The sequence below is a fragment of the Arvicanthis niloticus genome, chromosome 29, assembly GCF_011762505.2.
Source record: "Arvicanthis niloticus isolate mArvNil1 chromosome 29, mArvNil1.pat.X, whole genome shotgun sequence".
Classification (NCBI taxonomy): domain Eukaryota; kingdom Metazoa; phylum Chordata; class Mammalia; order Rodentia; family Muridae; genus Arvicanthis; species Arvicanthis niloticus.
This window is the reverse complement of record NC_133437.1, coordinates 24,707,396-24,718,315: the sequence shown is the minus strand read 5'-3', so window position 1 is coordinate 24,718,315 and position 10,920 is coordinate 24,707,396. Positions and strand designations below refer to the sequence as shown.

At 51.7% G+C, this 10,920-nt stretch overlaps 1 protein-coding gene and 1 non-coding gene across 3 annotated transcripts; both read left to right on the top strand.

The window, feature by feature from the left end:
- The first annotated feature begins 2,486 nt into the window (after positions 1-2,486).
- On the top strand, positions 2,487-10,450 carry Nop53 (NOP53 ribosome biogenesis factor). Of its 2 annotated transcripts, XM_076927292.1 has the most exons (13): positions 2,487-2,738; positions 3,233-3,297; positions 5,268-5,376; positions 5,827-6,026; positions 6,359-6,429; positions 7,960-8,055; positions 8,371-8,475; positions 8,549-8,749; positions 8,915-9,090; positions 9,200-9,266; positions 9,760-9,836; positions 9,946-10,002; positions 10,396-10,450. In XM_076927292.1, exons 1-13 carry the CDS (start codon positions 2,515-2,517, stop codon positions 10,400-10,402), a joined length of 1,455 nt encoding a protein of 484 aa, XP_076783407.1. In that variant the 5' UTR covers positions 2,487-2,514; the 3' UTR covers positions 10,403-10,450. The 2 variants fall into 2 exon arrangements, with proteins under 2 accessions (XP_076783407.1, XP_076783408.1); XM_076927293.1 differs by lacking the exon at positions 10,396-10,450 and having other exon boundaries at positions 9,946-10,006.
- LOC143440526 (small nucleolar RNA SNORD23) lies at positions 9,307-9,415 on the top strand. Its single transcript, XR_013108174.1, has one exon. It is a non-coding gene; the product is annotated as a small nucleolar RNA SNORD23 (small nucleolar RNA).
- Positions 10,451-10,920: the final 470 nt, after the last annotated feature.

The following is a 10,920-nucleotide window of genomic DNA, read 5'->3' as shown; positions in this document are numbered from 1 at the left end:
CCCTCTGGTGGGAAGGCAGTCAGTGACTCAGGCCATCACCTCAATACCCTGCCCAAGGATGAGCTGATTTCTGCTGCGTGACCCTGGCGAGGCCTGTTCCCTCACCTTGCCTTATTTTTTCTTTAAGAGTCCGAAACAGAGGTCCATTTTAATTCCAGCATGCCGCAGGAGGCCAATGTGAGCCTGGAGTGGGGGTGGGGCACAATGATTGCACACGCCTTTAATCCCAGTACTCCCAGTACTTCGTAGGCAAAGGCAGGTGGTAGCTCTGTGAGTTGGAGGGCAGTCTGGTCTACAGAGCGAGTTCCAGGACAGCCAGGGCTACACAGAGAAACCCTGTTTCGAAAAATAAACTAAATATGTGGTATGGCTAGGGATATAGCTCAGTGTTACAGTACTTTCCCTGCTTACACGGGGCTCAGCTTTCCACTCTTAGCATGACCGGAAAACAAGAATAAAACCAAAACCCTCTGTAGAGCTCTTTGGATAACTACCACTTTCCAGGGGCCTGGCGATGGGGGATGGGTGTGGAGACAATGGTAGTTGGCTTCCACTCAGATGCTAGGCACTGCCTTAAATGTGTATTAAACGTTTATTTTCAGAATAACAGCATTATTACTCCTGTTTTACAGCCAAGAAAACTAAGTCATTGCATAGTACTTTACCCAAAAGCAACGATTCTGAGTCTTCCTCCTGAGCCTTTGAATAATATATGAATCTCATATTGGTTGAATATCACGTTCTGTGTGTCCTATTTAGACCTACCTAAAGTTCTTCGATTTCCAATATTCTAGGTTTGGGACTTTATAAAACTTTACTCTTTATTGTCATTTATGTGTGTGTTTGAGTGCATGCATGCACAGGCCTGTGGCTCCCAAGGAGCTGAAGTTGCAGCTGTGAGCCACCATATGGGTCCTGGGGATTGAAGCAGGGTCCTCTGGAAGAGCAGCCAGTGCTTTTTAACAGCTCAATCATCTCTCAGGCCACATACTCAGCTTTTTATGTTAAATTTAAGAGCTCTTAAGTTTTGAGGACTCAAATTCAGGTCCTTCTTGTTTGCCCAGAAAGCTCTCTTACCCATTGAGCCATTCCCCAACCCTTGTTTTGCATTTTGAGACAGTCTCTCTACCCTGAACTCATTCTGCTGTCCAGGATGGCCCATGAGCTCGCCATCCGCCATCCTACTGCCTCAGTGCCTCTTGAGTAGGTAGGTAGGGTTAGTCGTGAGCAGCATTACCCAGCTCTCTGTTCTCCACTGCCAACGTTCCCTCTCTCCTTCTCTGCTCCCTTGACTCTGCTCCCCATCTGTCTGCCTGTCTATATGTCCAACTTGTCTGCCTCTGTCCCTTCCCCAAGTCCATACTACCTCCCCCAACAAACCTTTACACTAGATCTGTTTTATGGTGTAACTTCTCAGGCCTTCCAAAAATACCCCCTTGCCACATTATATTTCATAACTGTGTAAGCACATCTGCCACAGCATTCCCACTGAAGACTGAGAACAAACTGCTTGCAGATGTTGGCCCTTTCTTTTCCATCATATGGGTTTGGGGGATTAATTTGAGGCTTGGCAGCAAACTCCTTTTCCTATTGAAGTATCTTGACAGCACCACGCCCAGCATCTTCTTTAATAAAAAAAGAGTTAAAGAAAAATTGACTGGACTTCACCCCATGGCAATTACTATTTGGGAAGGAGGGGTGTCCTTCAATGGCATAGGTACTGGTCAGTTGCCTCTGATCTAGTAACTAACTCTTCACTCATGCTGATACAACAATCCTAATAAATCCTAAATAAAATGCGTTACAAAACAACTGCAAAGACACAAAGGAGAAGGGCGTTTGGGGGGAAGAAGGGTGGTTCAATAGGAGAAGGCAATGAGAAGCGAAAATGGCAAGGCATCAGTGAAATTGTGTAATTAAAAAAAAATAGTTTGAGTAAAATTACATGGTAGCAGGTAAGGTGCATTCCTCAGAGGACCAAGAATCAATCTGAAATTGCAGGTCCAAGTTGCAAACATAGGAGCACTCCGAAAGCAGAGGCAAGCAGATGGCTGACTTCGAAGCCAGCCTGGTCTATAGAGTGAGTTAAAGGACAGCCAGGGGTATGCACAGAAACCCTGTCTTGAAAAACAACAACAACAGGGCAGTGGTGGCGCACGCCTTTAATTCCAGCACTTGGGAGGCAGAGGCAGGAGGATTTCTGAGTTCAAGGCCAGCCTGGTCTACAGAGTGAGTTCCAGGACAGCCAGGGCTACACAGAGAAACCCTGTCTCAAAAACAAACCAAAAAAAAAAAAAAAAGGTGGGGGGAAGAAAAACAACAAAAATTTTAAAAAATAAGAAAAAAGACTGAAAGGGGTGATTTGTCCCTTACCAAGATGTAAAGCGACGTAAAACTACACTTTACCAAGAGGGTCGCAAACAGGAAGTGCGTCATAGACGCGTCACTTGAGTTGCGGCGCACGTTCCAAACCGGATATGGGCGTCTGCGCGACTAAGCTCTTCCTTTAAGAAGATGGCCGCGGGTAGTAACAGGAGCGGTGAGAAGCGCGGCTCGAAAAGCCAGGCGGACTCTGGCTTCCTGGGGCTGCGACCCACCTCAGTGGATCCCGCTCTGAGGCGGCGGCGGCGGGGACCCAGAAACAAGAAGCGCGGCTGGAGGAGGCTCGCTGAGGAGCCGCTGGGGCTAGAGGTAGACCAGTTCCTGGAAGACGTACGGCTACAAGAGCGCACGACCGGGTACGTGGGGCGGGACTTCCGGTGGCTAGGTCTGGCTGTTCGCGGGCGGTGCAAGACCAACCGGGCATCCGGCTCGGCGTGGAAGACTTTCTCGTTCCGTCCTTAACAAATAAGTATGCAGGAATCCCAACAGATTTTACATTTTCTTCTAGTTTTTCTTTTTTTTTTAATTTGAAACAGAGCCTAACTAGGTAGCTCTGGACGGCCTGGCACTCGGTATGTAGACAAGGCTGGCTCAGAACTCCGTTTCCTCTGCCCCCTGCGTGCTGGCATTAAAGCCTTTTGCCGCAAAGTTTGAATTTCAGGTGAAGGAGAATAAAGTACGCGCACCCCATTGTGGTACATTTTAAATCCTGTGTGAAAGCTCCAGATGTAGCCCAAGAAGGACCCCATGGTTTGAGGGGGAGTTGGGATGGGCCCCAAACCCCATTTTAGGAGGGTCCGTTATCTTTCCAGCATTACTTTGGCAAATAGTTCGTATTTTTGTCCTTCAGTGGCTTGTTGGCAGAGGCTCCAAACGAAAAGCTCTTCTTCGTGGACACTGGATTCAAGAGGAAAGGTGAGGAGTGCTTCTGTTAAGCTGTGTGCTGCTGGTTCTCCGAGTCTTGCATCCCGGGAGATCAGCATTAATGACGTAATTTAAAGCAAAACGTTTTTTTTTCCCCCCCTTATTTTGGAAACAGCCTTACCGTTTATACCATATTGGCCTCAAACTTAGGTCTGCTTGCCTCTGCCTCCTGAGTGCTGGAAATAAAGGTGTGTACTACCACAGGAGGCTAGAAGGGGCGGTCTTTAGTATGAAGGATTTCTTTGAATGGGTGGGGGGCAAGCTTGAGATTGTTAAGAAAGGCGACCCGTTCTTCATTTTTGTTTGGTTTTATTGAGCTTCCACTCCCCCACCCCAAAGAGCATGATAGCAAGCGTGAGGACCCACAACTTTATCTGAGTTCGAGGCCAGCCTGCTCTACATAGTGAGCTCCAGAACAGCCAGGGCTACACAGTGAGACCTTGTCTCAAAACAAAGAGAACAAGAGGATCTTTCTTAACCAGTATAGGAAGGAACATGTCTTGGCAAGATGGCATTACTATGCCAGAACTTGGGTTTGGACCTGTTGTGACTCGAAGACAAGGGCAAGTTACGGATTGCTTTGATGAGTAACAGGGCTTTCACCAGTGTGGCAGAAAAACACTCAGATGGGCAGCCTGGTTCAGTAGGTACTGAAAACAAGCCTGTGCCTGGTCCAGCAGGACAGCCCATGGCTTTGCCGACAGCCAGGCACTTCAGTGTGCATGACATGAGTCAAGGGGTCCTGTTAATGAAAACACAGGAGAACCCAGGGGAAGCTGCATGGGGGCACAGGAACTTTTTCTTTTTTAAACTAATTTTTACGTTAACTTATAAAGTAATGGTTTCCATCTGTCCCACTCAGGCCAGTGCATGTAGTTTTAAATCCAGGGTCTATGTGCAAAGGGAAACATGCCTTTTATCATTCTGAGTTACACTTGATTTTGTTTAACTCAGTAATTTCTAGGTTTTGTTTTGAGACAAGGTTTCCTTCTATACCTAGGCTACCTGAAAGGTCACTGTGTGGCCCAGGCTGGCCTGGAACGCCTCAGCCTCCTACGTGCTTAGATTACAGGTAGGAGTCAACAGTTCAAGCTGCAGAGTTTTATCCATAAAGGAAATTGGCATTCACTTTTTGTTTTTACATTCATTTTTAATTGTGCGTGAGCCTGCACCATCCAGGTTGTGCCCTGGTACGTGTGTGTGTGTGTGGGGGGGGGGGGGGTCAGAGGGCAACATGTGTTATAGGAGTCAATTCTTCCCGCATGTTCCTGGGATTGACCTCAGGTTGCCAGGCTTGACTTCAGGTTGCTAGAGCCTGGCCACTACACCATCTTGCAGTTCAGTATTCAGTTTTTCACGGTGTGTTGCTCCTGCTCTTATTTGCGGTGCTGGGTGGAACCCAGGGCCTTGTGTGTGTTCCTCAGGTACTCCCATGCCCTTTGGAGTTAGGTTCTCTCTGTTTAGCGCAGGCTGGCCAAAGACTCAATCCTCCTGCCTCAGTGTCCAGAGCTTCAGTGTTACAGGTCTGCACCACTGTCCTCAACCTCCTTCCTGTATTGTGCAGTATCTGATGTTCTCCTGGTGGGCTTTGGGAAGTAGAAGGCAGAGTGCTGAGAGACGGCTGCAGCTGGCATCTCAGTACCCTGGAGGCCTGCCCTCTTCCCTGTTAGTTCTGAGGCCTTTACCTGCTGTGGCTATGAGTCCTTCCAGATAGATCTGTGGGGGCTTAATCCCCATCACAAGTCCTGCCTCTTGCTGGCGTAGGCCATGGTGGGTCAGATCTGAGGCCCTGGGTTCTTCTTATGGGATCTTCCCTTGTAAGTGAACAAGAATGGTCTGGGAACCTTAGGCTGTATGCATAACCTAGGTTGAAGGCCATCAGGCCCTGGTTGACCTGAAGTTGAGGATTGGTTTATGAAGGGAGAAGGAGGCTTAAAGTAAAGTCTCTTCCCCTGCTGCAGAAGCAAGCAAGAAGAGGACCTGGGTCCAGAAGAAGTCACAGCGTCTTCAGAAACCCCTACGGGTTGACCTTGCCCTTGAGAATCATTCTAAGATCCCCGCTCCCAAAGAGTGAGTCCTTCCAGTCCTGGCCCCTGAAGACTGTAGGGAGGTGGAGTGGTGGAGGCATTGGGAGAGCAGACTAGAGTATAGCTGGGTCTCTGGAGAATGGCTTAGAGGATTCAGCTCTGGTATTAAGGCAGCAGAGGAGCCTGAACCAGATAGGGGCTGTGGGGTGGAGAAGGTGCTGGACATACGTGAGGTCGGTTTAGCGTCAGCCCTAGGAGAGGACAAGCTAGTAGGCCCAGCTGCCCTGAGGTGGAGTCTGGGGAGGTCTGGTTTTCTGAATGTGCAGATCTAAGTGCAGCAGTGGGTATGAGGTTCTGTGCTGAGCCAGTTGACAAGAAGGCTGTGCTGAGGTAGGCAGGAGAAAGGCTGCTGAGCAGCAAGAACAGCCCAAGATGGAAGGGGCTCACTGTGCTCAACTATTAGCTTACCAGTTGTCACTCTTCCTGTACCCAGCATCCTCGCACACCAGGTCCCCAATGCCAAGAAGCTCAGGCGAAAGGAGGAGCTATGGGAGAAACTGGCAAAGCAGGGTGAGCTGCCCAGGGATGTGCGCAAGGCACAGGCCCGGCTTCTTAGCCCTCCTGCACCAAAAGCCAAACCTGGGCCCCAGGACATAATTGAGCGGCCCTTCTATGACCTCTGGAACCCAAACAGTGAGTGATTCTGCTCTCTTGCAAACGGGCGAGACTGGTGTGGGCGGTTGTCCATATTGTAAGCTGTCCAAGAATGTGGCACCCAAGGGCATGCTCTGTAGATGTGGGGAGTCTGAGGTCTTCAGTGCCGTTCTTTCTTACTCGTGGGGCTCTGCCCTCCTACTTCTGAAGTCCTGTCTGGGTGTGGTTTGAGGCCCTGGGGGTCTGAGCAGCTTCCTTTGCCTGGATGTCAGTGTCATTTTTAGCATTGTGGAGGGGCTGGTAGGCTCCCTGGGGCGCACACCCCCTTCTCTGCCAGAAAGCTCACTGCAGTTGCTCTCTTCTCCCTGCAGATCCTCTGGATAAGCCTTTGGTTGGTCAGGATGCATTTTTTCTGGAGCAGACCAAGAAGAAAGGTGTGAGGGTAAGTCTGCATTGGCAGGCAGTGGGATCCCCATGCCTGTCATCCTGGTGGCTTGTCTCTGTCCTAGCTTCCATGATGACCGAGCTTGGGAAGGTGACCTCACCTCAGTGTCTCCAGTTCCTTCCTCAAACTGTAGAGTGCGTGATGACAGCTTGTGTAGGGCAGCTGGGGAAGAGATATCTGAAAACAGCCCAGTGCCCACTGCTGTGTTGGAGGTTGGTTTGTGGCTGTCATCTTGAGCTCTAAATGCCTGCTGCTAGGGACCAGGTGCTATGGAATCTTAGCAGTTTGGGGGTGATGTGTTCTCCCTGTGGGTCTGGAAAAAAACTTGCCTTCACATCCGTGTGTTGCGTGTCTCCAGAAAATGAAAGGTTAGGAGACAGGCTTCAGGGAGGCCAGAAGCCAACATTGGAGAAAAGTCCCTGGGCTAGAGACCTGGAGGAGCAAACCAGCCATAGGCAGAGGGGCTTCAGGCACAGAAGCTTCCCGGCAGAGCAGGGCCAGAGACCCGTGCAGCTGAGGGTATGCAGTGGGCCCTGAGTCAGCATGCATGTGTGGGGAGCACAGTCCTAAGACAGAAGTCCCAGAACTCAAGGGGCGAGGTTGGGGAAGTCTGGCTACTAGGGAACCACACTGCAGGGCCTATACCGGGAAAAAGACTAGATGGGGTGGCCAAGAGCTTGGCATAGAGGGCACTCTGGTCACCTGAGGTTTCTGATGTGAAGATCTGTTCCTCATGTCCTCTGGGAACTTTTAGACCATGTAGGCATCAGAATTGTCACCCATACTTTGCTGTGACAGCAGAAGGCCTATAGCACAGCCGGCATGGCAGTGTGCCAGGGCATATAGAGCATCTAGACCCAGCATGTCACGTGTTTGCAAATGCTGTGCCCCACCCCTGCAAGCTAAGTAGTGGTGCACCTCCTTTAATCCCAGCACTCGGGAGAACAGAAGGCTCTCCAGCCTAGCCTACAGAGTGAGCTCCAGGACAGCCAGGGCTACACAGAGAAAAAACCTATTTTGAAAAAACAAAACAATGAAAAAAGAAAAAGCAAAAAGCAAATGTTGCCCCATTTCCCTCATGAGTCTTGTGGCCTATTGTAGGAGAGACCTGCAAAGCCTTTCCTGTGGAGAGATTGCTCACTCCAAGGACAGGTGTCCCCTGTGCAGGGTGTGAGATCCTATAGGTGGCTGGCTATTCTGTAGCCTCCATCCTGGGCTCATGAGCCCTGAGTCCTTTATATTTCCACAATAAAACTGTGAAACAGGCTGATGGGCAGGTAACAAGGAACCTTTGCTCCATGGGAGAAGGGCCTGGTATCAGTGCCCCCCTTGGTGGAAGGCTGAACACAGAAAAGGGTGTAGGGTGAAGCCTTTGGTAAGACTCAGTTCTCTGAGTCCTACCTTGTCAGGCTCCACCTCTTAACAGTCTCACCCTGGTGTCGGGGCTTCAGTGTGGGCACTTTAGGGGCACCCTGATGGTTCACGGCATGGAGTTCATCCTGCTTACCTGCTCTTGTCTTCCTCCAGCGGCCACCACGCCTTCACATCAAGCCTTCCCAGCTGCCTGCAGTGGAGGTGATTCCTGCGGGAGCCTCCTACAACCCAGCCTTTGAAGATCACCAGGTTGGTGTGCAGTGGGTTCCTGGCCTAACCCGGTGCAGGTTTGACTCTCTGGAGTCCTCGTTCCCATTTGTCCTCCCTGGTAGTCCCTTTTTCCCTTACCTGAGGCCCCACCTGCTTCCTTCCCTGGAATTTGTCTGTTCAGGGACCAGACCATCTAATCAGAACCCAGCATGGTGTCTGGGTGAGAATAGCTCACAGGTCTCTCCACTGGGTGTGTGTAGAAGGTGGAGCCACATGGCTAAGACTCAGGCATGGGGTAGAATCAGAAGGGCATCCCTGATACTAGATTCACCCCAAACTCTCACCTCTGCCCAGGCCCTGCTTCGAGAGGCCCATGAGGTAGAGCTGCAGCGTGAAAAAGAGGCAGAAAAGCTGGAGCGACAGCTGGCCCTGCCCACCTCAGAGCAAGCCGCCACCCAGGTGAGCCCCATCCACAGCTTGTCACCGCCTATCACCCCATCTGCCCCCGCTTGCTGACCACCCTGTTCTTTAGGAGTCCGTGTTTCGGGAGATGTGTGAGGGCCTGCTGGAGGAGTCTGATGGCGAGGATGAGCGTGAGCCAGGCTGTGCTGAGCAGCCAGAGGCTGGTGATGGGGCCACTGAGACCTCACCCACTGCTGCTGCTGGTCCTGAGAAGAGGATGGAGAAGAAGACAGAGCAACAGCGGCGGCGGGAGAAGGCTGCTCACAAACTGGTGAGCCACACAGGGCCTTCAGACAGAGGTGGTGGCAAGGCAAACAGCTGTTGAGTGACCCGATACGGGTGCCAGCAAAGGAGAGGTCATGGCTTTGTGAGCCCCTGGGTGAGGAAGGCCCTGGGCAGAGTGGCTCTAGGCTAAGCTCTTATTCTCTGTCCACAGCGGCTGCAGCAGGCTGCACTGAGGGCAGCCCGGCTTCAGCACCAAGAACTCTTCAGGCTGCGTGGGATCAAGGCCCAAGTGGCCCAGAGGCTGGCAGAACTGGCACGCCGGAGGGAGCAGCGGCGCATGCGGCGACTGGCGGAGGCTGACAAGCCCCGAAGGCTGGGACGGCTCAAGTGAGGCGCAGGCTAGGGCCCTAGGAAATGGAGGTCTGCGGGCTATATCATGTTCCTTTCTTGGCTGTCAGAGCCAAGTCCTGAGTATCCTCAACCCTCTGTTCTCCAGGTACCAGGCCCCTGACATTGATGTGCAGCTCAGCTCTGAGCTGTCTGGCTCACTCAGGACACTGAAGGTACTTACCATGAGGGTGGCGGGGTGCTATGAGGACCCTGTGCCCAATGATGATAACCATCCTTGCTCCCCGTGCCCACTGGGGCTGTGGGCGACACCATGGCTGCCCTGGGCTGGGCCAGTTGGGCCATTGCCTGGGGACTGAGGGCACAGGGTCAGGGATGAGATGGGGAGGGCAGGTGCTGGTGTAAGCCTCTGATCCTCAGAAGGCTTTTGTCACAGCCTATCTTGTGTCAGTCCCTAGTGAGCCTCCTCAAGCTGTGCACATCTGGGGCCTTGCCTGGCTTTGGGGTTCCCACTTTTTGCAGCTGTAGCCTCTGTCCTCTGAGCCTAGCCAGGATGGCACACTTGGCTTCAGTGCAGTACAGAGTCCCCTGGAGCTCAACAGGGTGTACTTGGGGTGCTCTAGAGGCTTTAGGAAGGTGCCGAGCTCTGTCTGAATCCCAGTGCCATCTAGAATCCTGCTAAAGTCTCTCTGTCCCTCTGTCCCACAGCCAGAAGGTAACATTCTCCGAGACAGGTTCAAGAGCTTCCAGAAGAGAAATATGATTGAGCCCCGGGAACGAGCCAAGTAAGATCTGCCACAGTGGGAAGGACGGGAGGGGATTGAGACACTTCTACACTCCCCCACCCTCCACCCCCAAGATGAGAGATACTCACCACATTTTCCCCTTCTCCAGGTTCAAGCGCAAATACAAAGTGAAGCTGGTGGAGAAACGGGCCTTCCGTGAGATTCAGTAAGTGAGGCCCACCAGACTGTGGCTGACTGGCATTCTGTGAGCCATGGTCTACTTTTCCCAGTGGTAGCTTAATCTTCCTCCCTTTTGAAAGCTGCCAGTGTCCCAAACCCCATGACCAGTCAACAAGTGGGGACCCAGGAATCTAGGGTAGGGGTGAAGAGGGTGCCTAAGGACCTGAAAGTCTCAAATCAGAAGGAGGAGCGTTAACTGAGAAGGCTGTGGGGTGTGCCCCTACGCTCACGTGCCTCAGCCCTGTCCTCTGTCTAACTGAGAAAGGCTGTGGGGTGGACCCCTCCGCTCACTTGCCTCAGCTCTGTGGAGCGTTAACTGAGAAAGGCTGTGGGGTGGACCCCTCCCCTCATGTGCCTCAGCTCTGTCTTCTGTCCTCAGGTTGTAGCTGTGCAGATGTCGGAGCCCTGCCCGTCAATAAAGTGCTGTGACCAACCCTGGGGTCTTGTTATTTTCTTACAAGCAGTGTCCTCTCCCCTAAAGCCTATCCACCCCATTTCTGTTCTTCCTCTGCTGCCCAGGACTTAGATAGGACAGCTCCTCTCCACCAAGCCTGCCTCCTGAACATGTGGAGACCACAGCTCCATACACACTCTACCCCTAAGCCACGCCCCAGCCCCTTACTGGGGGATTCTAGGCAGGGGCTCTCACCACTGAAGCCACGCCCACTTTCCCTGGCTCATCAGTTTCTTCTGTTCCTTAAGATCTTGCTCAAGTATTAGATCTCACTGTGGTCTCCCATAACCTCTGTCTTATTTTAAGTTGTAGACCTTCCTAATACTCTGTAGTTCCTTTCCCTGGTTACATCTGTCACTGTTGTAGTCTTTGTTTGGATGGGGTCTCATGTAGCCTCATACTTTATGTAACTGAGGGTCAGTCTAACTGATCCTCCTGCTTCCTCCTCCC